The 26,316-nt window shown below is 45.2% G+C and overlaps 1 protein-coding gene across 1 annotated transcript in view; it reads right to left on the minus strand.

Moving 5' to 3' along the window:
• The window catches only part of RHOJ (ras homolog family member J), a 59,652-nt gene that overhangs the window by 8,189 nt on the left and 25,147 nt on the right, over window positions 1-26,316 (minus strand). Inside the window, exons 2-4 of the mRNA XM_014871365.2 lie at window positions 6,856-6,914; window positions 1,503-1,667; window positions 317-412 (exon numbers count right to left, since the gene is read on the minus strand). Of these exons, the coding sequence (XP_014726851.1) occupies window positions 317-412; window positions 1,503-1,667; window positions 6,856-6,914 (320 nt within the window). The remainder of the gene's footprint in view (window positions 1-316; window positions 413-1,502; window positions 1,668-6,855; window positions 6,915-26,316) is intronic.

Raw genomic sequence — 26,316 nt, forward strand, 5'->3', positions numbered from 1 at the left:
ATGGCACCCGCCAGAGATCAGAAGTGTTTGGACAGTTCTCTCTGACACGTGGTGTGATTTTTGGGGTTGTCTTTTGTGCATGCCCAGGAGCTGGACTCAGTGACCCTTTTGGCTCCCTTCCCACTCAGGATATTCTATGTTTGAACTGATATTGCAGCAGAAGTGCAAGCTCAGGGGTCACAATGTCCAGCCTGTTTGAACAGAGGCTTCCATCTCTGTTCTGGGACCAACGGGGCTTGGAGGAGCCTTGAATGAAAGAAACCCAGTGGAAAGCTGTGGTCAGGCAGCTTCATGTGGCATCAGAAGAAGCTTTTACCTCCTTTGCCAGCTTCACTCCGTGCTCATAGGTGAGTGGTTTCTCCTTCATGTAAAGCAGCCGCGCCAAAGTTTTGGGATCATCCCGGAGGTCAATCTAGTGGAAAAAAACACAAAATCCGGGCTGTAATTCTTGATGTTTGTGGCTTTACAGACCCACATCAGGGCATCTGCATCACTCCTCAGCTCAGGTGATAATTCAGAAATGAATTGCACATTTACTTACCTTTTTTGGGTTTTTTTTAGGTTACCATGAATTAGTTCTCCTTTACAAGTTATTGGGCCACAGATCAGAGGAGTGTGGTTCAGGAAAGAGCCCCACTAGTAGAAGGAGCTGCTGCAACCCTGCACAGCATCACCCAAACCCACCCCGACTGGCCAGACAGACACAGCTCAGTCTGACTTGAAACAAAATCCTTCATTTCCACAGAAAACATCAAAGTGAAGTATTCTGGCATTTCAAACCTGTCCATTTTCAGACTGTGTGATCCAAAGGATAATGCTTTTATTTTAAAATGTTTTAGATTATCCCAGTGTAGAAAACAAAGACAGTGTTTGAATTATTTGCCTTTCCTGTGGCATGAAGATTTTGGTTTTGACCAGAATTTGATCTATTTCTCTAATTTGATTTAAGTTACTGTCTATTGCTCTGACATTTTCCCAGTGGTTGTATCCATACCCTCACAGTCTCTATCCACTCTGTCTTGGTTAAAAACCCCATATTTATTTATTTGATTGACAGATTAATAGATTTTAGGGCCAAAATTAAGGGGTTTGATCATTCAGTCTGACAATCACTGTAACACAAGCAGGATGGTGAGTCACCAGTTGTAATGTTGATGTAAAAGCATGAAGGGAGGTTACTTCCTTCCCATGTCATTTGGCTAATTACTCCCATTCTTAAAATTTAGTTTGAACTTCAGCTTCAGCTTCTAGCCACAAACTTTGATTTTTTTTTTCCTTCTCATTAGAGACCTCTACAAAAACTTTTCTCCCTATAGGTATTTATGACTTGTTGCCACACTAATAAACATTTGAATAAAAAGATGGGATGAGCTTTGCCACTCTGGACGCCTGCATGTTTGCTTCCATTCCCAGTCCCTGAATTTCCATCTAATGGGAAAATCTGGCTGAGTTTCCCATGAGTTAAATAGGGAACCTTTCCAGGTGCTCAGGAGAAGCTTTACCTGTGTTCCTATGAGGACATAAGGCACGTTGGGCATGCAGACTTTCAGCTCGGGCACCCACTCCTCCTGCACGTTGTGGTAGGAGGCAGGGTTCACCACGGAGAAGCAGATCAGGAACACGTCGGTGTTGGGGTAGGACAGGGGTCTCAGCTGGTTGTAGTCCTCCTGCCAGGGGAGAGCAGCCACAGTGTCACAAGGAGGGGATGACTGAAGTGGGGCTGGGTGTGATGAAGTGGTCAACTCTTTCCATACTCATTCACATTTCTAAGCTCCAGGTGGCTGCTGGAGAGGATGGGGAGCCACCCCTCACAGGACAAGGGTGCTGATTTATCAGCATTTTACCAAAAAGAGCTGAAAGATTCCCCATATTTGGAAGTGTTCAAAACCATGTTGGATGGGGCTGTTGGACAGGGCTGTGAGCAACCTGGTCTAGTGCAAGGTGTCCCTATCCCTGGTGGGGTGTGTGTGTGGAATTAGATAATTTTGAAGGTCCCTTCCACCTCAATCACCCTGTGATTGTGTGAACAAGTTTTGTTTGTGTAATCTGTGGGGATGTCGGTGCAGAAGGTGATGCTGAGCAGTCCTGCATGGTGCTCAGCAATGTGCCAGTCAGCAGAAGACACTCATCCAGAAAGCAGAAAACAGATCAACCCCAGCCTGGAGCACCCGGGCACTCACTGTGGGTCATTCAGGGTTTCCACAGGCCACGGATGGTGGAAGGAGAGATGCTTTCTCCATGGGCTAGTGGTGGAGAGGGTGAGTTTTCAAACCCTTGAATCACAGCTGTGATATGTCATGAGCTGGCTTTGGTAGCAGAGTTTCAAGGAAGAATTTAGGTCTGTTTTCAGGCTTGAGAAGCTGAGAGCAAGCAGAGGTTTTGCAAGCCACGTGAAAGGGACAGCCTGGCTCTCTCTGACAGTGGGAGCATTTGTAGCTGTGTCTGGTGGGTACTGGTCAATGAAACCTGTTAGAAAACTTCAGTGCAATAAAACAGATGCTTTTTAGAGGGGGTACATCTGTTCCAAAGGCTGTTTTTAGGGGGTCCAGAACTAAAAAAGGGGAAAGGAACACAAAGTTGGAGTGTGGGAAACAATAATACATGCTGTCAAGCCTGACTGTGATGTAGATCTGCAGTTTGTAGTTTCTGCATCCTGGACAAATCTCAGATCTCTGCGGTCTGGTCACCTTTGGTTGTAACTGTGTGAAAATTCAACTGGTGTGGATTTGCTCTGCAGATACAGACTAGTTAATAAAAGGAAATAAGGCTAATAAAAGGTGGAAAAAAGACACCTGGGTGCTCTTTAGTGCAGCCTTACTTCTGCCTTGCTTTGATTGGGTCAACAAATGAGAGGACCTAATTGTGAATTGAGACTGGTAAATCACCTTTCTGAAGTCTCTTTTTCCCTGACTATACAGTAGTAAATTGACCCAGACTACTTCTGCATCAACACTAGTTTCCAAAATATACTAATGAATTACTCAAAAACTGTTTGCGCCAACTCTTTCTAAAAAATCTCCAGAACTTTAATTATTTATTCTGAAAGGAAGCACGAGCCCAAATTTAGCTCTGTGTCATGAAAGAAAAGTTTAAAAAAGCATCCTAAAACACAAACAAAATGTTTTGTTTTGTCTAACTGGATGTTATTGTTCCAAGCCTGACAGGAAGAGTAAATTGTCATTTACTACCTCCAGCCCTCATATTCACAGTATTTGGGATAAAACCAGAGTATTTTTCAACTGACATAATTATGTCTTTCCAGTGGCAGAGTGGATCTGAAGACGGATTTACAAGAGGACGTGTTTGGATGTATCACCTCCCAAGAAAGTGGATTCTCTAAATTCAAGGGACAGGAGGAAAACTCTCTCAGAGATGTTTGTGGGTACACCAGTGATGCAGTTCATGAAGGAGCAAAGTCAGTGACAGGAGATTTATCCAAGGCTCTGGAGATGTCAGCCAGCTCCCAGCAGAGGTTAATAGAGACAAAGTGGATGCCAAAGTGATGGGATCACAGGAGAAATTGCACTGTAGAGACAAATTTATGTGGATGCTGTGGGTTAGGAAAGCCTGGTATGATTATGGGACGTTATTTAACCCAGGAAATTAAAAAAATTAAACGTGAGATTGATTGTGGTTCACCCACCACTGGCTGGTACCGGGTGCTTGGCAAAGATCCTTTCTGTTTTTGGTTCTGCTGCTGCAGGTCAGGCTCCTGAACCAGCCACGCGGTGGCAGCAAGCATCAAGGAATCCTCATCCAGGAGTTTTGGGAAGAAATTGGCTAAATACAGCCAGTTCCAATGTTCCAGACTTGCATATTTAGAGGGACTGGGACTTATTGTACCATTGAAATTACAGATTAAAGCCATGAGTGTTCTGCTTGGCTGTGACAGCTACAGGAGCATGCATTTAATTTTATTTTCCTTCTTCCTTCTGAATCCCTAGAAAATTATTTTTCAGGAAGAGCATTCCTGATTTGAGCTATTAGCACACAGCATTATATAAATTTTAAGCAGGGGCAACCATGCATCTTCTAGCAGAGGTCTCACCTCCCACCAGGGCACGTGGGATTTTTCACAGACAGGTTAAAACATCATGGATATCATGGATAAGAGTCGATCTAGGCTCCTGTACATGTACAGGACCCTCCAGACCACATCAGACAGGGATCTCTGCTCTGTACCTGCTCTCCAGGAGAAGGCTATAAAACCTTGCAATGCACCTTTAGAAAAGACAGCCCTACAGGGTCACTTCTCATTCAGAGATGGTTGAAGTCAAGCAAATAAATAATATAAAAAAGGGACTGGACATTTGAATGGGTATGGGGAATATCCAGAGGAGCTGTAGTGAGTGACAGTCATGTTTGTGAAGGGATATGAGTCCTTGTCGACTTGGGTTGTGGCTGATCAATAATTTATTTTTATTTATTTATTTTCCCAGCTTGTGCTTGCATTGTGCTGCCTGCTCTGTAGGAAACATGAGACTTCCCTGTTAAGACTTCCTGGCCACTGGTCTGGCCTGGAAATGTCAGTGCCAGACCTGGCTCTGCTGTGTTATTTGCCAGGGCCAAGATCAGCTGGTGCTGTTCCCTTCCCTCCATCTTGGCCATCAGCTCAGCAGGGTTTGGGACCCAAAAATGCAGCAAAACTGGCTCTTTTTTGGTTTTTGGTTGTTGTTGTTTTTATGTTGTTACTGTGCTGGTCTCTTGTACACTCTGCTAAAGCATTTTGCACCTGAATCCAGCCTGGCAAAAAGACCACAGTTTTTTCCTCCCGGACTGTTTGTGCCAGGGATGCAGAAAGCCAGATACCTCAAGTCTGGGGTCTCTGCCAGCTCTCCCTTCACACTGACAGAGGGTCCTGCAGCAGGAGTACATTTTCCAATTGTTATTTCATTAGCATATGTTTTATAGCATCGCAGTGTCAGGGGCTATTTCTGGCTATGACTTCACACCGATGCCTTTGGAAAGCCACACAGCACACGGAGAAGGAGGGAGGAGACAACCCAGCTGATCTGTTGTTATAACTGGAGCATGTGGGAAGCATCATCCCCCCAGCCTCCACGGGGACAATCTAGTCATCCAGGGCTGATTCATGCTCTGAGCTCTGGCTAGATGGCCACATCCCCTGGACCAGGGTCTGGAAGGGACATGAGCTTGGTGAGTTAGAGAAAGGGTTTGGAGGCAGGTGCTGAACCGTCTAGTTTGAAGCAGGAGATGGCAAAATGATGTGGAGGAATGGATGGAGGGGTGAGGCTTGTCAAAGAGACAGCTGAGTGCTCCTTCTGGCTCAGGAGGACAAATGAGAGGAGGTGTTGCTGCGGAAATGGGTGGCAGGTGGAACTGTCAGCCCTACAAAACAAGTAGGAATATTAAGGCATGGGGTGAAAACTGGGAACTGAATATAACTCCAGTCTGGCTTGCAAAGGCTTGCAGGGCTGATGGATCCTGACACAGGCTCTGAGCTCTGAGTTTGTGAACACAGAAAAAAAGATTGAACAGGCTTTGAACGTGGAGCAAGGACTTGGACCATATTTTGGGATTGGCTTTTGGATCATCTGTTTGCACCATGTGGATAGGAAAGATGTGTGGTCTGTAAGGGCCACCAAACCAGCTACGACTGCTGCTGCCTACAGAAACATGATAAGAATAAAATTAAAGAAAGTGAAATCCAAAGCATCAAAGCCACAGTTCTGCTGAGTGCAGGTTTTTCTGGAAGTGACAGTCTGTTCTGGTGTGGGTTTTTTGATCTCTCTGCATAGTGCTGCAAAGTATACTCTGCAAGAAGTAGCCTTTTGCAGACAGGAGGGTCTCCTTCTGCACGGTTTGTGCCTTTCATGGCAGTCAGCCATGGCCAAAACTGGTACAGCCAAGAAGAGCTCCTGGGGAAAGCAAAGCCCTGCACCCAGGGCTGCTGGAACCCAGAGAGAGTGAGGCAAGTTCCCAAATTTGCTTTCTGTCCTGCTGGCTTCAGTGTCAGCTCCTGCTGGAGGAGCTGGTGGATGTGGGTTACAACATTCCCAGCCTGTGAGGAACCTGGAACCCTCTGCTCTCAGCAGATGACTTTTTGCAAGGTTTCTGTGCAGACTATGTCCCTTTATTTTGTCACTCACCCACATTTGGAGTCAGGAGAGGGAAATTTCACCACAAAAAATGTGTTGCCCCTGTACTTTCTTCTGCCCTTCTGCTGGCAGAGCAAAGCAGTGAGAAATAATTTCTCCTTCCCTCCAGGGGGTGAAATTATTCTGCAACCTTTGAGTGTAATCTCACCATATCAGGGTGTGGACAGTGGAAACAGCAAAAGCATTCTAAATATAAGTGGGCATGGGATACAGACTGTCCTGTAATGGACACCCTTGTCCTGAGAGAAGGATGTTGGGATGTTGGGATGGATGCAAATCGGGCTGGGTTACCACTTAAAAAGTCAACAGCTGGTGACTGATAGACTGGTGTTGAATTATACCAGTTTCCTGATCTTGAAAATGGGAATTATTCTCTGTATCTTCAATGCCACCATGTGGTAAAGGTAAGAAAACACTGACTACACAAAATATCGTATTTGCAGTAGGAGGTGGATATATGGGTATTGTACAGCGCCATCAGGCTTTGTTTTTTTGATTAGACAAAACACAGTCTTAGGGATGAGTGTATTTGTGTGTATTTTACGGCTAAAGCAGAATGAAAAGAAAAGGGAGAAGGTCAGCAGTTCAGCCATTACAACTCAAAACTGATTGTTTTTATTTGTGAAAAAAACCCCAACAAACTCCACAAACATTACTAACAACAAACCCCAGTGTATGATAGTACCAAAAAAAAACCAAGGGAAAGGAAAATGATAAATGTTTTGCAGTCCTTTACCTGTCCTGCAGTGTCATAAAGTCCCAGCAAGTGTTGTTGTCCTCCCACAGTCACGGTTACTGGAAGAGAAAAACATGAAATGTTATTTATGCACAACCCAGTGACCTCATTTTGATGTGTTTTAATCCCAAAATGCCAAGTAGCATGTGAGCTCCATTGGGCATGAACCAAGCACATCTATTCAACTCAAACTGAGGGCAACCTAAGTCACAACAAAAGCAAACCCTTTATGCCAGGATTTTATTTCTGTACAGAGAGCCAAGGGTGCTGAGCTGCACACTCTGGTCCCAGACACAGGGGGACATTTGCCTGCCTCTGCAGCCACCTACTGAACATCCTGGACTTGAAAGCACAGGATTCCTGCCTCCCCACCATGGGCATTGGGGTGGGTTGGTCATGGATCACTGGGAGGGGTTTTTTTTATTATTTTATTTCTTTTTTATTATTTTATTTCTTCCAGGCTGAAATTCAGCTGGTGTTTGGTGGGTCTGACTGGAGGTGCAGCTGTCCTGCCCTGTGCTGGCACAGGTGAAGTGGCAGTGTTTAGTACCTGGGGCTACCTGGTGGACGATTTGAAGGACAGGAAGAAAGGGGAGCTTGAATATTTTTGGGGATGTTGACGACATTCTGTTGCAAATGAAGGAAAGCATGGCTTAGTTTGTTGATCACATCCAGCATATTTACTCCTTTAGCAGAAATCACACTGAACTTCATTTTGAGCCCATTGACAAATTTTGACATGGATAAAAATGTTTTCTCATTGCCTTTGGATGAACCCTATTATTAGCTGATTCCTGTAACCAGTGTTATTTTGTGTAAAGGGTGTGATCTGGTTTAATGACATTTAGTTAACCAGTTAATCTGCTTAAATCATTACTACTGAGCTGGAAAGAAAGAGGGGCAGTCCAGTTCCACCCATTAGTCAACAGGAAGCCTTCAAACATTTTTCAGGAAGGTTGCTTAAAATAATGATATTGTTGCAGCATATGGGCTATTAATTTTTTTAAACATGAGGACAAGTGGCTGAACATAGGAATGAACATAAAGCTTTGTCAGGAATGGGGGAAGGAGCTCAGACTAGTTCCCATCAGGTGATCACAACTTGCAATAAATGATGGCTGTGAGTGAGTAATAGTTATTTTGGACAAAAAAAAAAAAAAAAAAAAGACTTCATCACACAGTATCTTGTCGATTTTATTTTTTGGTGATAAAATTTGTAGTAGAAAGCAGTTACAAATTTATGGAATTTAATAGCTCGTGCACTGAGGAACAATGTCCTGTTTGAAATCTCCTGGACTCAAAGTCTCTGCCAGTGTGACTGGACAGGCTGACTATTCAGCAGCTTTATTTGCTTGCAAAGAGACACTCTAGTGCTGTCAGCACATGAACAGAGCAAACCTGACATCCTGGAGGTACAAAGGCTCAGTGAGGACCAGACTGCTGATGAGAGCAGGATGGGCTGCACTCACCCACTGCTGGGGCTGCCTTGTGCTGTGCACTGGAACAGGAGGTGGGGAAGGGGACAGAGCTCCTCTCCTCATCTCAGAGGTGGGGAAGGGGAGAGAGCTCCTCTCCTCATCTCAGAGGTGGGGAAGGGGAGGGAACTCCTCTCCTCATCTCAGAGGTGGCTCTGCACTGCACAGCTCTCAGGAAAACTCATGGACATTGGGCATGGATGCCCAAGGGTGGAAGAGCAAGGGGAAGAAGTACAAGAGTGAGGAGATAGGTGCCAACACAGACAGGAGACAGTCCAGATGCCCCATCCTCTTCCTTTAACCTGACTTGAACAAAATAATTTAAAATAATCCTCCCTGGCGCCGTGGTTTTCAACTTCTTGTGGTGTAAGGAATCCCAGAATGTCCCAGCAGGGGTATGAACTGTGTAAGTTACTGGCAGCACTCCTGCTTTTCTTAGCTGCCTTCTCAGAAGCAGTGGGGGTTACAGGTGTCAGCCCAGCTCACCGAAGGCAATGGGAAATGGGCTTTTTTCCCCCCCAGTTCCAACCTTGGCAAGCCTCCAATCCACCCTTGTGCCAAGAAATGCAGGAGCCAGACCTGCTCTGCAGATTTTACTCTGCTCAAGGACCAGCTGTGGGAAGATGTACCCTTCAGCTGAAGGCAGTTTTCCAGCTGCAATGCACAGCTGGCCACAGAGGTGGTGTTTAGGAGGACACGTGTTTTCCAGGACAGCAGTTGCACTGTCAGTCCCTGGTGGGATTTGCATGGAGCCTGCAGAGCTCCTCCAAAGCAGGATGCTCTTAGGACAGCTGTGAGGCACATGGAGGGGCAGGTCAGCTGATGTTTGTGAGGAATATGAAGAGACATGAGCCATACATCAGTGCTGACAGGGTGATCCAGCCCTGCCTCTCCTGCTGCCTCACCCAGAGCACAGGCACGCTGGGTTGGGTCCTGCTTGCAAAGATCACGTCTTCAGTGCTTAAAAAACTTAAAAGCTGCACTGAAATTTACTCTGCTGTGAAGCTTTGCTGGCCCATCTCTTTCTTGGTGGCATCTGACTGAGAGAGCTGCACTGGCAAAAAGCCCTGGTGTAGATACAAATTGCTGCCATGTCCCAGTGATGAATATGGTTTGGAGATAAGCTGTTTGGACAGAGGATCAGTCCACCTCGAGTGTACCACGCTTTGCCAGAAGGATGTAACTCCTAGACTCTTATCTGTGCTTTGTGGTCCATGAAGTCACAGTGGATGTTTTGCAGCAGGTCTGTGCAGCCACACACCGAGCAGTGATTGATGGTTTGTGCTGCTCAGTTTGGCTCTTGGTCACCTCTGGGAAATGCTGAGGGGGAATAAAGAGATTGGTGCTGTCCTACCATTACTCTTCCCCTACACAAGGGATAAGAACTGCAAGGGCTCTTGGAAAAATACATCCTGACTCTACTCAGCTTGCATATCACATTTTAATTCTCCTTCTAGCATCTCGCCCCTCATGGGTCCTGCTGTGAATTTCTGCATGGCACCAGTCCTATATTTTTGCTTTTTCTCTCTTTCTTTCTCTCCTTTTTACTCCCCCTCCCCCTTTTCCTTCCCTACTCTGTTTTTTCTTTTGCCCATCAAACTTTCTATTTTCTTTCTTCTTGTCAATTATTCTAACCTGTCTCATCATCAGAGGATATTCTTCCTGCCCACATCACCTCTGAATTTTCAACTACCACCCCAGAAAATCTGCCATGTTGGCTAAACCTCGAGTGTTGTTTTTGGATTTCTGGCTCTGAGTGCAGTGGGGACCAAAGGGCTCACCCTGGCAAATCAAATGATCCCTGGGTCTTGAAATAGTCATGTCCAGATTAATATATTGGTGCTAAAATTTCCACCAGACTTTCAAGCAGGCAAAACAGATGTGAAAATAAATGGCTTTTGCCTGTGAAAACTTCATGGTGTTTTCATACCACGAGTTTATCAGTCTGCCTCTGTCAGGCAGAAGTCTGTTCAGAGTATCCACTTGGTGGGTCATGTTTATGAGCTGAGATTGCCCTGCTGGATTTGTAGGCCTGACTTTTGGCTTTATTCCAGTTTACTCTTACTTACCCTGTTATTATCTTTTCCTGTTCTCTCAGTGGACAGGCCTATGGGAAGCCAATGCAGAATTCCTTCCCAGCTACTGGGATAATGCAGGCTGCTTTATGAGATTGTGAACTTGACTTTATGAGCAGTCTTGGAGTAACAAGACAAATATGAACTCTCCTTGTCATTTACTGACTGTATTGATATATTGATTAAGCACTGAAACAACCTGGCCTTAGCACTGAGTGCAGTGGGGACTGCAGTAAAATGAGGCTGAATATTTGCACAGTCCTGGCCCTCGTTTCTCTCCAGTCTGGGTTGCACCAGATGATGCAGCAGGCCAGATGTTCCCCTCCCTTCACTAGGTGGTTTTAACAAAGTGCAGAATGTGTAAAACACTGCTTTAAAAATGTTTGCTAGGTCATAAATTAGCTGGGTATTGCTTGCTAGAGTTTGAATAACTATTTTGGGTCACTTCCAAGGCTTTGTGGCAGGTCTGTGTGTCTGGAGCTCTGCCAATGGACCTCAACACAGAGCTTGACCACCACAGCAGAAGGACAAGGTGTAGGTGGATATTGTGTAGGATGGACCTGGTGTGGGGACCATGAACTGGTCTGAAGTGGGAGCTCTGTTTTTAAATCCGTGCTTAGTTTGTGTTTCTGGAACGATGTGACAATTTAAATTGATGTTCTCAATGCCCAGATTTCCCCAGATCCACCTGCCAGTGGCCAATCTTTGCCAAACTTCTCGCATTGTGCTTTGTTTGGTAACTTTTTGGGACTGAACTGCACCTGTGGAAGAGCCCTTCAGCCAGACAACAGCAATGTTCACAGCCTGCTCTGACAGGAATGGGACATAAATTGCCTGCTGAACTCTCAGAACATCTTAAGTTTGATTAATGGAGCAAAGCAGCACATAAATCTCTGGTATGACACCAAGCTAGGATGTAATATCTCAGCCACGCTAAGCTGTGGCACAGGAGACTGGATTTGCACATCAGGGGGAATTTTTCTGTGCCAGTGAAGAAGTGCTTGCAGAACCCAAAGACTGTGAAACCACCAGGCAGAACACACACAACAGCCAAGCAGTGTCTAATGTGACATCAGATGGGAAAAGTCATCTATTTATTTTAGTGCCTTCCTGCCAACAAATTAAGGTCCAGCTGCTTCAGACAAAGAAGCCAGGAGCCTGTGAGCAAGCAGGGATGGTGGCACCTGCTTGAGTGGAAAGACTTTCTCATGGTTTTGAGCAAATTAGTCTGCTTCAAGCCTCAGACTTTCACAAGGGCCATCTTCTGCCCTAGCCAGCAAGCTGTGAGTATTAATCTGTGCATTCGACTGTTCACTATGATTATGTGTACCTGGTCACTTAACACAGACTAATCATGAAATGATAACATGATTGGGATGGAAGGGACCTTGAAGACAGTCTAGTTCCAAGCCATGGGCAGGGACATCTGGCACTAGACCAGGTTGCTCAGGTTGCTGACCTCGAACATTCCCAGGGATGGCCACCAATATGAGAACAACTGCAGTTCTGGTTGACCTGCTGGCACTAGAAATGCCCAAGTCTGTTTCTTTTACAGCTAGGAAAAATGATAAAATCAGAACACAGGCAAAAGCACAGATCTTGGCCAGCAAGTTCCTTCTAAGGCACTTTTCAGGGTAATTTCTGTGGTGTGAAGTTACTGATACAGGGAATGTGGTCTGTTCTCCAACAGCTGATGTCCCTGGGGATACTGACTGTATGTTTGCTCACTGGGCAACGTTTTTCCTTCCTTCCTAAATGCAGTTTTGTGAAATCTCTTGTAATGAACTGGGAATTCCCCTCCACTCTACAGATATCTTCTGCTCTCTGGAGCTTACTCCAGAAAGGACAGGAGTGTTCTGGTAGGAGTTTGTTTGAAGAAGAGTGATTTCAAAGATCTGGTTAGTAAATTGCCTTCTTTTTGTACCACATAGCTCCTAAATAAGGGTCTCTGTGGCTGGAATTTGAAGATCCTTGTCCCAGCTATGGACTGAAACTCAACAACACCTCAAAGGCATTTAGATCAAAGCTATTCAGATCTCTAATTCGCTTTTGTTCCCATAATGGCAAGGCATCTAAGTAACTGAAGTGGAACTACATATCCCATGCTTTTAGAAATAGGAGCTTTGAATATTCCATCAGAAAACAAAGTGAATGCAGGCAGTACATTTTTTATAGCACCTTCTAAGTGCCTCATGTGCATTTCTGAATCCTATTTTGGGTAATATTTTTCTTCAGAATATCTTTCTTTGGCTAATCTAGGCGGAGAAAATAAAACTCAGGAATTAGGTGTCACACACTGCTTTGATTTTGTTTGGGTCACTGTCTGGGAAAGTTAATTTCTATTGCTGTGGACAACCTTTCAGAAGATGTTGCACTGCTGCAACTGAAGCTGGGAATGCTCTGGAAACTGCAAATCAAAGTTCTGGAGATGTTACAATCCAGCAGCCTCCAAAGGAAGACAGTAAAAAAAAAAAGTGTAAGAAAGACCTTAAGGACAGACATCCATGGCAATCAGCTCTGTGACTGCTTGCCACGTTAGCCAGAAGGTTCTCTTGCAGTGTTGCCCTTGGATGTGCCCCCTCCTGCTTTGGCTGAAAAGCAATCCTGCAATATTTCCTGGCCAACACACCCAGGGCAGGTAAGAGCTACAGGACCCTTGGCTCAGCCAGGGCCAGTGACTCAAACCTGGGCCTTTCTTCACTTCCATGCATAAGGGTCATCTCCAGGAATTCGAGTGACTTGATGTTGGAGGAATGTTCCCCCACTGCTTCCTTCATGATAAACAAGATTTGATTATGGTCAAATCAATGTTCTACCCTAAACTTACCCTGCAGCTTAGCTACATTCTTCTGAAAAGAAAATCAAAAGCATGCTATTTTACCCTGCAATTGGCCTAAATACCCTACTTTATATGTAGATTTTTCTAAATGCTTTTAATTGCTCCTGTAATCACCTACCACCAGTCACACACAGACCTCAGAGAGACAGTGTTTTCCAAAAGAAGGGCTCAGAGTAAACCTCACCATTTCCTGTCACCTCATCAGTGGATGAGATCTATGTTCTGCTGAGCAAAAGCTTCTGCCCATCTGATATTTACAATATCTGAAAAACATTTGCAGCCTGCTCCCTGTGGTGGGAGCACAGAGAGGCCTCCGGGGCTGGGATTCAGCTGATTTCACTCCATGTAGCTCTTGGTCTAATGAGGTGGTGAGGAATTCGCTGCTTTGTCTTAAGGCCACAGACATTTAGTGATTCTAAAGCCAGATAGGATTCATAGCATCATTTATTCTGCTCTAAATAGCTTATCTAGTGCCTTCCTACAAGGCATATTTTCTTGTTCTTGAATCATTCTTGCAGCTGTTTTCCGAATTTTTTTGTTGAGCAGTTGCTGTGACCAGACAGTGTGGTCTAGCAATGGTTTCATTAATGATCTAGCCAGAGGTAACATGACTTTCCTATTCCTCCTACCTGTCATCCCCCAATGCTCATCTAAAGCTCTCATTGGTTGATTATCTTCATTATTTAGTGAGTCTTGCAGAGCTTTATTCCTTTCTTAAGGCTAAAGTCCAGTCATTCTCGGCTTTTGCATCTGCAAGCTTTTTTATTACATTCTTTTTCAACTCTGTGGCTGAATGGAAAATCTGGAGACTGTAACTCAAACACCCACTGAAGGCATCTCACAAAAGTGGAGGGGAACAGCCACGCTCCTGCAACGCTCCCAGAGCATGGAAGTCAACATTGAAGGTTTTTTGGAAGTCAGCATTAAAGGCTTTGGGAAGTCTGGGGTTGTCTATGCAGTGACAAGCTTTTCCAACAGAATGTTTCAGGTCAGAGAAATGATATCTAAACACTTCTCAGTGTTCTCCTCCAGACATCTCTCCCTGCCTCTAGGGACTGCTCTTCACCCTGGGCTCTTACATAGCAAGGAGCACCACCTCCCCTCTTCCTTGTCCATAAAGGTTTGGAAATTCCAGTGGAATTCGTGGGAAAAAGCCCAATCCTGACTCGTGCTGCAGCCTCACTGGGGAAGGAGAATGGCACCAAGTGACAGTTCTACTGTCCCATTCTGCAACAGCAATAGATTCATGTAGACACTACTGTCCTACAGGAGGATTCCCAACTTGTGCTGTGTGGGGTTTTTTTGGAACCTGAGAGACAAAACGGTGCAGCTCTTCACAGCTGGGTATTTGCCACTCAGAGACAGCAAACAGAGGAGATGCACCAGTCCACCAATCATTTTTAATCAAGCAGCTCAAATGAAATGTTCTAAATCTTTCAAAATGCATTGAGAAGTCAGATTTCAGCGCTGGCCAGCATACAGACATGGAACACAAAAGCAGTGGAGGTTGATTAGGAAAATGAAACAGAAAGAATTTGGTCCAGAAATGGATGAAAGAGAATGGGAATTCCCAAAGCTTTCAGAACAAGCACAACACTATATCGTGAGCCAGCTTTTTCCCATTCTGGGACATTACTTATTTATAGGCAGCATGAATGGAGTTGATTTATCAGAATCATCGACCTCATTGTTTGTAAAATCAGCACTGGAGGATTTCTCCTGTATCCCCGTGAATTATTTCTGTGCTAATCAATCCTTGAACAAATCCAGCTCCACTGATAGTAGGAACCTTGGGGTCTCTGCAAGAAAACCGTGCCCAGTTTCTCCAGTAAAACACTGTGGAGGGAGCTCTTGGGACCTCAAGGTTATGCAAAGCCATGCAGGATGGAAAAGGCAAACATGATTACAGTGCTTGGGGAATTGAGGAGCAATTGGCATTGTGTCCAAGGGAGTGTTTTGTTAGATTCTGTTCTGTTTTAAATGGAGGGCTGAGCACTGCCCTAGGCTGGGAGGTGCTTCCTGTGCACCATCAGCTGTCCTCATGGAAGGCAGTTCTGCTCCTGAGTCAGAAACTAATAATAACTGCCCAGATAAATGTAGTAAATTTGCAAGCAAATAGGTTCTGATGTGTGAATTTCAATGGTAATCTAATTGAAAGTCTTTTTGGTCTTTACTGAAAGTTACAGAACTAAATCCAACCAAATGCAAGACAGAGTAACAACTGTAGCATTGGGAATATAACTAGATAGAACCAGATCATGTTCTTAAAAAAATGTGATTGTTCCTAAACAATGAGGAATTCTGGATATTATCTTAATCCTGATGGATTTTTCTGAGACCTTTTCTGAGACCATGTAATTGTGACATTGAGATGAATGAAAGAACAAAATTTTGGTTATGACGGCAGTGTAAACCTATCACAAAAGACAAAAAAAAAGGCAACATGTAGATTTAAAAATATTTTTAGCTCTACTAAATATTTTTGAAGCTTCCATCACTCTAGCACAATATTTAGGAAAACCTATTTTTCAGAGCTGGGTAAATCTCTGAGAATATTAAAATGTAACTGATAATTGGAGTATCTTTATTAGTATTTTAACGAGTTATGCTGAGCTGACCTGCAAAAGACCAGATATGACAGCATTTTCAGTTTCTTTTAATGCAGATAAAGTCTGTCAGGATTCTTTAACAAAATCTTGAAACCTAACAGTGGTGCTGAGATCATGGTAAGCAGAGAAAGGAGTGGGAATTTCCCACCAAGGACAAGAAGTGGGAATAAAGGGAGAAAAATATAGGAATAAAGAGAATTTTGGACCATTTTCCTGTCTCCTTTCTATTGTTCATGTGAGGCAAAAGTAATTTCCCTAACTCAGCTGAGTGCTGGGGAAAAGAATATCCCCAAAGTTATGTCAGGCATCTGGTTATCAAGGGAACATGAGACTTGGTAAATAGCATCAGAATAAATGGGAGATTAGTGGCAGAATGAAAGAATCTGCACTGAAATGTATCCAGGCAATACACAGGGTGTTCCCCAGGGCATGGGAGGACAAATCCCCCTTTGTGCCTGGGGGAATCCAGGCAGCTCATCTCCACACTTGACCTGTTCAAAGGTCAGAACTGGGGATGTTTTTCCTTGGAAAGGAGAGGAACACAGCCTGAAGGGGCAGTGCTGCCTAACAGTGCTGGCTCTTTGCTCCAGGTGTCCTAAAACCTGTGGTGATCTGCTTTGGTCGGGGTTAGATGAGAGTGGGAGCAGATGCTGCTGATGGAAGGGCACAGAAATCAGCTCTGCAGTGGGTGAGCTGTCCCCACTGTGGGCTGGACCTTCCAGTGATGGAGTGACTCTGTCCCAGTGACTTACACTGGCAGAAGGCCCTACCAATACTGGCAGAGCACTATGGCACATCCTACCTTCACCAGGCGTGATTCAGGGGGAAAAATGGCTTTTCTGCTTACCAGCATCTCCAACATACCAAAGATACCAAAGCTAGAAAGGAAGAAAAAATCTGCCTGATATACAAGATGGGGACAAGAGAGTGTTTTCTATAAGAACCTGACATTAGTGGAAATATGATTCATATAAAAATTTAAATAGGAATATAAACCAGGAAGCAGCCACAGCTTGGCTGCTGTCTGTGCAAAGAGCCTGGCACTCCTCTTCCTCATCCTCAGTGCCAGGTAAGCTGGGCAGGCCTGTCCTGAGCTGGCTGTGGTACCTAAAGCCAAGATGTGTCTAGTGCCAGGCTGAGGTGTTCTGAGTGCTGTATTTGGGCACAGAGCTGCAGGATACATCGGTGTGTGTGTGTATTTGTGCGTGTATTTGTGTTCCAGGCATTGCCATGGGCATTCCAGTGAGACCTCTGCAGCCAGAGCCACTCCCTGGCTCAGCGAGCACAGAGATGCCTCGGGCATCATTCCAGAGTTAGGGCATTGTAACTTAAAATAGCATCTGATGACTCTGGGCAGTGTGACTTAAAATAGCATCTGGTCCTCTGGGCTGTGAACGGATGGGGCAGGGGCACGTTTGGCACACTGAACCGAATCCAGCAGGCTCCAGTGTAATGCTGAGGTCAGTGTGAGAGCCCAAGAGCATCAGGTTTGCCCAACTCCAGCGCTTCTGTAGCTGACATTTTACATACCATCAGTCCTGTTCTGGGCAGGGGGAAGATTAAATGGTATTTTGCACCAACCTCTCTGACACTTTGCATCTTGTTTAAGTCTAACCTTAATGCTGGTTTTCACCATGAGGCATTGCTTGAGAGGCTTGAAAACAAAAGACCTGCTCCTGAACCTAAGGGGGAGCAGGACAGAAATTCTGCTTTGCATTTCCCAGAAAAGGAGTCAGGCCCATTGTCCTTTGAACCAGGACCAAAGCTCAGCTGCTATTTGCCCTGCAGCTTGCAGAGATTAGCCAAACATTTGGGCAGCAGCTCTAAGTCCGCATGACTTGTGAAGCAGAAATGTTAAACACTGCAAACAAAAGTCTTGGAAATATTTAAACTTTCTGATAAGAAAAGCTGGAGTTAGGAATTATTATTTTTCTCTTGGCTACCACAAAGGTTTTAAAAGCTGCTAATGCTTTCTCTATGCCCTGCTGAGGATCTTTCCACTTTCCTGTCCAGTGTGGCAGCCGCTGCAGACAATGAAGTGATTGTAATGTTGGAAAAGCAGCAGATGGAGACGGATGAAATGGTCTTAACCCTCAGTGTGTTTTTGTGTGCCTGTGAAAGGGAGAGGTGAGAGCAAACCTGAGCTCCCTTATCCTTTATTTCAGCATGGCTGCAGTCACATGAAGCAGAGTGTGATATCCCAGGATCTCAGGAGGGCAATTTCTAGGGGATGATTTGGTGGTCCTTTCAGCACAGAACTGGGTCCTGCAGGTTCCTCTTAGGAGAGCAAGAGGCTGCAGGTTGGCTGCAGCCCAGGGTGTACAGAGGAGGTGCAGAAGTGCTTGGTTGAGCTGAGGCCAGAGGATTTTTCATTTGAACAGAAAAAATAAATCCAAATTCCTCTGTAGAGCGGGAGAGGCATTTTCAGCTATAAAATGTGATTTCCACAGAATCTGAAGTTTCCATGGGAAGCTATCACTTTCAACAGAGGAGTTCAGATGTTTCCACTGGGAGAAATGAGGTGAAATGGTGTGAACTAACTGACCCTGGCCTGAACTGTTCCCTCTGTTGGAAAGACCTGGGCCAGTTTAAGCAAAGCTGTTTCCCTGGCAGTGGCAGTGACTCCTGCACCTGAGACAGGGACCCTCGATGGGAGCACAGCCCCGGGGTGCCAGGGAGGCACCACGGGCACTGGGACAACTGGGACAACTGGGACAACTGGGACAGCCAGAACTGCAGCAAACCAGAACTGGGAGCAAACACAAAAACCAGATCTGGTCCTCCAGCTGCCATAGAGTGCTCTACACAAAGGTGAAAACGAGGTTTAGATTTTTCAGGCTGTTGAAAATTCATTAAGCTGCTGGCATGGATAAGCACGACCCCACCTTGATTTAAAAGTTTTGAAGTGAAAAGGTTGAGATTTTTTCAGCAGATCCGTTTATTTACCTTTTTTTTTTTTTAATTTGCAGGAAGTTTGTTCTTATGAAAATGTTATAATTCTAAACCTTTCATCTACATGTACAATGAAAATGAATTCTGAAATGTGTAGCTTTTCCAAGTGACAGGAATTAGTGATGGGTTTATGCTCTAACCAAAGCTCTTTAAACTTCTAACTCTCATGTTAGGATTAAATAATTTAACTGTTCTGTTAATCATTCCATGCTTGAATACAATTTCTGAATCAAATGTTCTAATTCAGTGGTATTTCCACGAATTTCTTGTACTGCCTGTTAGCTATAACTCCATTTAGAGTGCATTTACTCTCAAAAAGATTTATTAGGTTTAATTCACCTTCTCTGACGCCTTGTGAACATCAGAGGCAGCTCTGCTGAGCTCAGAGGAGTTACTTTTGGTTGGGAGAAACATCAATCATGTAGCTGAAAAACAAGTGAACTAATTTTGAAACAAGCAGTGTATATTTTATTGTAAATTACTGTTAAAATGTTATGCATGCAATGGTCACTAGGTGCAGAGAGTAGAAATTTATGAGGAAATGATTATTTTTATAACATTTAATTTTTTGCCTTAGGTGAGAAAGGAACACAGTCAGAAAAATACAGGAGAGCAGCAAATAGCTCAACTAAAAATCAAAATACTAGCCTATATGAAATTTGGCATCTCTCCAAATTATTGTTTTACCTGGCATAAATATTATTTATTTTATACCTAGCTTTATTTAAAGATGCATTTGCTTAAGGACTGACTGAAATCTTAAGCATTCTGAGTCTTAAACATCATGCCTGGTAATTTTTCTATTTCCCACTGCTCTCCTGAGAGCCCAACAGTTCATTCTCTCTTGTTTTTTGCAGCTTTAATCTATACTAGAAAACGTTGACACACTTCTTCAGCTACATGAAAGTGCCACTAATGGGGATCCCATCTGACTTCAGTGGAAAGGGACTTTGAAGAAAAATCACAGAAAATTGCAAATAAAGGAGAAGTGAATCAAGGTAGAAAACCCACAGCTACTTCCCTCAATTGATTACCAAGTATGATGTGAATTCTGCCTTTGATTTGAGTTGCTGCTTAGCACAGTGAATGGATTTCAAGCAGTGTATTTTACACAATGAGATACATGAAAAGTCTTGTTTTGAAGAGTGACATTGTTCTCCGTTTCTATTTTTGCAATGGCAACACCTCAGATTATGACTCCATTGTATAAGGCTGGTGCAAACAGGCTGAGAGAGGCCCTGCAGGGCAAACACACCAACAATGAAGGTGGAGAAAGGAAATTTCCTGTTTCATGGCAAGGGAAACAAGGTGCACAGAGGGGACGTGGCTGTTCAGGGCAGCTGGGGAACAAAACCCTGAGCCTCAGTTGTGGCTGCATCTCAGCAGAGATTGGGTTTGGCCACCCTTGCAGGCAGCACATCCTGCTGAGTGATCGCAGAAATGATGGGGCTGGAAAGGACCTCTGGGATCAGTGAGTCCAACCATGGCCAAACTCCACCATGGTGTTAGCCAGACCATGGCACTGAGTGCCCCATCCAGCCTTTCCTTACACACCTCCAGGGATAATGATCCCAGCTCCTCCCCAGACAGCCCATTCCACTGTCTGATCACCCTTCTGTAAAGAAATTCATCCTGATTTCCAACCTAAACCTCCCCTGGCACAGTTTGAGGTCTTGTCCTGGCTGCCTGGGAGAAGAACCCAACACTCATTTGGCTACAGCCTCCTGTCAGGGAGTTGCAAACAATAACATCTCCCCTGAGCCTCCTCTTCTCCTGGCTAAACACCCCCAGATCCCTCAGTTGCTCTTCAAAGGATTTGTGCCCCAGATCCTTCGCCAGCTTCACTGCCCTTCTTTGAACCTGCTCCAGCACCTCAATGTCCTTCCCAAACTGAGGGGCTCAGAACTGGACACAGGACTGGAGATGCGGCCCCAGAGCTTGGCTGTTGTGTCCTCCTGCTCATCCCTGCAGGATGCTCCCAGGCCACAGAATCACAGAATCACAGAATCACAGAATCACAGAATCATTAGGGTTGAAAAAGATCTCCAAGATCATCCATCCCACCCTTTTACCCATGCCACCACACACTAAGCCATATGTCAGGATCCATGTCTGCTTGTTTCTTGAGCACTTGGCTCTGGCAGGTGCATGGAGCAGCAGAGAACAGAGTGCATTGTCCACATGTGCTTTTGGAAAGTTAAAGTCCCTGCAGTGTTTTATTTGAGCTGATTTCCCTGACAACATGATTAGAGTGGCGAAGCATCACTGCTGCTGGAAATTGATGTTGAGCATCAGCAAGGCACACGTTCCTCTCAGCCACAGCTGCCTGGCAGGGCCTGTTTCTCTGTAGTCACTGGGATGTTGCTGAGTTTTTAGGCCTTCTGCAATTTTCTATTGATTTTTAATGAAACAGTGCTGATGCTTGTATAAAAATGCACCTCAGGGCCTCTTGCTGGTTTTGTCCAGAGCTGAACTCATCAGATAACATTTTTTCCCTGTTCCTGCCTTGTCAGAGCAATGTGTCTGATGGGTGCACAGAAATCAATTCAGAAAGTACATCCTCGAAGAAATCAGCCTGCCAGATTAAGTAAAACAGATATTAACTCAGACACCTCTGAGCTCAGCTGAAGCACACTTTTCTGCACAGAGAAAAGCCAAGTTGTTTGCTTTTTTTCTTGTTTAAAAGGGTTTTCAGCACTTTTGTGCATTCTCATAGCAACAGCTTTAGAAAAGACTGAGAAACTCTCAACTCTGCTTTGGTTTCCCAAAATTGGAGTGAACAAAATAGTCTGAAGCATTTTAAACCAAGCCCAGAGGAGTTTCAGATGGGCTATTGCTGGAATTGTTCAAGGTCAGGCTGGATGGGACTTTGAGCAACTTAGTCTACTGGAAATTGTCTCTGCCTGTGGCAAGGGGATCAGAACTAGATGATCTTCAAGGTAATTTCCAACCCAAGTCATTCTATGATTCTTGGGTGGGTTTAGCCATTTTGTGTCACACTCTCACTCATGCCAGTGGTGTGAGCGAGCTCTGGTGTGGAGAACTGGTTTAGAAAGAGGTAGAAATTTGCAGAGGTAGAAATTTGCAGAGGTAGAAATTTGGATTTGCACGGGTTATAGTGGGCCATGTAGCAACCTCAGGTTGCATTTTGAAGATGCTTGTTGCTGCCACAGGCTGGAATTATTAAGGATATCCCTTTGACTGCTTTCTAACCCATCCATATAAGGAGAGCTGCACTGGGAGAGAAATTCAAGGGCGGGGGATGCTGCTGGTTTTAAACCCTGTCTGACGCTGCCTGCATGATTTGGAGGCAGCACCCTGGACATCTGGGATGTGTAAATCTGTCTGCCCAGCTGCCAGCTAATGCTCTGGTGCACTGGGAACTCTGCTCTGCAGTCAGTGACCACATTGTGTGCTCAGCCACAGCTTGGGGCCAAACACAGTGGAAGGGAAGGCGAAGCAAGCCTGGGCCACAGAGCTGTGTCCAAAAGCCCAAAGGCACAGCTAAAGTACAACGAAAGGAATAACTTTTGTTTAAATTTCTGATATTTCTAGTGCTCTGAGCAAAACATCTTTTCTATTTTCCTTCTGCCTGTGTTTTTCTGTTCTCGTTCCACCCAACATTTCTCAGAGGGAGGCAGGGCATAAGTGAAATGCAGAAGGCAGAATGAACTCGGTTGCTTTCACCTAGTGTACTTTATCTATCTGTCTTTTCCTTTGATCCCAGGGTTATCCAGGGCTCTTACATCAAAGAAGACAGGACAAAATCTGTATATAAAAGGGTTGGCTGTAGATGTTACAAAACCAGGCAGGCAGCAGAGGCAAGGGAAGGGCTGAGCAATCTCGACCGCGTGGAACTGGGAGCAGGAGGGTGAGAAAAATGCAGCTTGGGGTGGTGTGTTTATTGCAGTGTCAGCCTCGCAGCCCCTCCCTGCACTGCTGCCCCTCTGCCAGCTCTCATGGCAGCTCCCCCAGGGCTCCCCATCAGCCAGAGCCCCTCTGCAGGTCAGGGAAACTGCTCTGCTGCACCTGAACTGACCCAGCCCTGATGGAATACATTTTACATGTCCTTCTGAGAGGCCACGATGCAATGGAGACCCCAGAGGACCCTTTCCCAGCAGTGGGCTCCGTGTGTGTGTGCACAGCATTTGCTTTGTGTGACATGCCCCTCAGCCAAGTGACATTTTCCACAGATGCTGGCTGGGATCAGTCTGCACCTGCACACGTGTATGTAACCCAGGCTGTGATTAGCCCATTTGTCTGAACAACTGTGGTTTCAGCTCTTTTTTCTTTCCCCCCCATGCTCACAGCTCCCCTTTCTAACAATTTGATGTGCTGCATGCAGCAAACCTGCAAATGGACACACTGCAATTACTGTCCTTTCCTACCACACAAAGTGAACTTGCTGTTCTTCTATTTCTCCTCTGCCAAGCAGCCACTTTGTTGCTTATTTTCAAAGCATTTAGTATCATAGCTGAAAAGTAAGCTGCATTATTAAATAAGACTGAAAATATTAATGGAGGGCTTCCTCTGGTTTAACACACATACTTTCATATTAAATTGACAGGGCTGTATTTCATAGAATCACAGATTAATTAAGGCTGGAACAGAAGATTGTCGACCCCATTCAATCCATCTCTGCCATGTTGCCACTGAGCCATGTCCCCAAGTGCCACATCCATATCTTTTGAACACTTCTAGGGATGGTGAGTCCACCACTTGCTTGGGCAGCCTGTTCCAGTGCCTGGCCACCATTTCAGTTTGCTATGGTCCTTAGAGAGATTCTAGAGGAAATGGGAAGCTCTTTCAGTGGATATAAATACAGCAACATTGAAAGGCTTCCTGGTCCTCTTGGAGAGCGACCTCTTGGAGACAGAAAGTTGGGAGTGACTTCCTGGCTTGTTTTATCCTTGGAGACAACTTAGATTGGAGATAGTGGTAGCCATGTAAAGTAATTGATTTAGTGACTGTTGAAATATGCAATGATTAGGGATCCTTTGTAAATCAGAACCAGGATTTGGAGGAGGATGGAAAAGAGAGAGCACAGGCACAACTTCTCTCACTGCAGGATTTCTCCCTGCCCATTGGTGTAACTGCACCACATCCCATCAGTTTCAAACCAGCACAAGAATTGTGAATCAGAATCTGTGGTGGAAATCCCTCTGCCCAAACTCAGTGGAGCCACAGCTCTGTGACAGAGAGATGTGATGCAGAAGCCTGGCATGGGAGCAGGATGGATGGAGTCTCTCTGTCTGAGGTGCACAGCACTATTTTTGGCAATTTAACTGCACGGTCAGTGATGAGTCTGGTCTGATGCAAGCTGGCAGGCTTCACTGCTGAGGCTCAGATGGCAGCACTGCAGCTTGGTGCATATTCCTGAATAATTTCCCTTTCATCTTGCCATACTTCTGTCATTTCTGGCTGTTTCAAAATATGTCTCTAGTCCACATGTATGGAGATGTCTGCAAGGCAGTGCTGCCTGTGCATCAGGAAGGAACAGCACCTCGCCCTAGATACTGAAATGTCAGTACACCCTTGCCATCCTAAAGATTTATGCAGCAATTCTGCCTGGAGAGCAGGAGCCTGCTGCTCCCCTGTGTGTCTGGACAGGCTGGTTAGATATTCTGGTCCTGGTTTTATACACTCTATTTTAAAGAAGCTCACACCTTGGTGCCTTTCCCCCTGACTAATGTAAAAAGGCAACCCACCTCTAATCTGGTTATTAGAAGATCATCCAGCTCCACAGGTCAATGAAGAGTCAAAAGCATCATTTAAATCTTGAACTTTGCTGCTGGCCCCTGGCCGTGGCTTGTGCTTGCTGTGAATCCAAAGCAGCTGCACAGAGAAGAGCCACGATGTGCCTGTGCAAAGGCAGCCCAGGGCCAGAGGCCAATCATTCCCCTGAGTCTGTGGCATTTTTTCTTCCTGGAATTTTGCTGCATCCTGACTTGCAGACCACCTTTCTCTCAGCCAGGGACAGAGGCTGACGCTGATCCCACCTTACTCAAATGGACTGATCTTACAATGTGGGTGCAGAGGAGGAGTGGGGCACACTTCCTCTGGGTTTATTCACATTCAGTACATTGCCAGGAAAGGCCTGATAAATCCCTTCTTAGGATGTTCCTCTCAAATGCTGGTGTCTCATCTTCCCCTTTCCCCACAGGGTCATCACTGGTGTTGATCTTGCTCTGGTGGTTCACGCTGCCCCGTCCTGCAGCCTTCCCCACTGGGGGAGAGACTTCCTGCCTCTGAGTCAGTCTGGCAGCTGGAGCAGAGCGAGCAGATGGAAAATGGGATGGGCTGTGCTCACGCATTGCATCCTCCCCATGCACCCTGACAGTGAGCACTGCACTGCAATCTCCTTCTGCACCCTAACAGTGAGCACTGCATCCTCCCCCTGCACCCTAACAGTGAGCACTGCACTGCATCCTCCCCCTGCACCCTGACAGTGAGCACTGCACTGCATCCTCCCCCTGCACCCTGACATGATCATTCCATCCTCCCCACTCACACCAACGTGGAGTGAAGCTCTGCCCTCTCTGCCATGCCATGCTCACCCCACAGAAACCAGGACTTTTACAACCACTGCTGGCTTGCAGCACCAAGACTTGTGTTTAGGGAACAACAGGCTAACTTCCAGCACGGGGATCTGTAGTACTCATATTACAGTGCTTAGGAAATACCCATAAAGTATCAGCTCATTAGACACACTCAGTGGAAATTAGACACACTCGGCACTGGAGGTACATCAACAATGAGTCAGAGTTGCTGTTTGTCACTGCAGCTCATGGCTGAAGTGCTCTGAGTAACAGCAGGGCTCCCTGGGCTGTGCTGTGTATGGCACAGAGAGGCAAGCCAGGGAGGTGCTAAATGTGCTTATGGCTGGCTCTAATGTGGTCCACAAACAATTTATCTTCTGAAGCCACAGAATCATAGAATCATAAAATGATTTGGCTTGAAGGGACTTAAAGATAATCCTCCTGGACCAACGAGGTGCCCAGAGTGTCCAAACTAACTCAGCAATGAATGCCAAGAAAGAATATTTCCATATGTCTTATGCTGGCTTTTTATAATATGTTCGTTTAAAAGAATGGCCATTTCCAAAGAAATTTTCTTTTCAATTAAAGTCTATAAAAGGAAATGTTGTCTATGAAAGGTGAAACTGATTACTTTTCTCTAAAGATAGATTAAGTGAGAGCTGTGGGTGTTTCTTTGAAAAATATTGCATGGAATTGAATGAAATTACAGGGCAGGGGAAAAAGGAAGCCTGGTTTTCATCAATTCTGTTGAGAATTGTGGCTAGTGCAATATAGCTCAGAGAAGATATGGATGCCCCATCCCTGGAAGTGTTCAAGGCCAGGCTGGAGTGGGCTCTAGGAAACCTGATCTAGAGGAAGGTGTCACTGCCAGGGGCAAGGAGGTCGGAACTGCATGATCTTAAAGGTTCCTTTCCACCCAAACCATTCCACTGTTCTATGATATCTTTTATCCTCACCTCAGAAGGAAGGAAG

Source organism: Sturnus vulgaris, chromosome 6 (assembly GCF_052056855.1).
Source record: "Sturnus vulgaris isolate bStuVul1 chromosome 6, bStuVul1.hap1, whole genome shotgun sequence".
NCBI lineage: Eukaryota > Metazoa > Chordata > Aves > Passeriformes > Sturnidae > Sturnus > Sturnus vulgaris.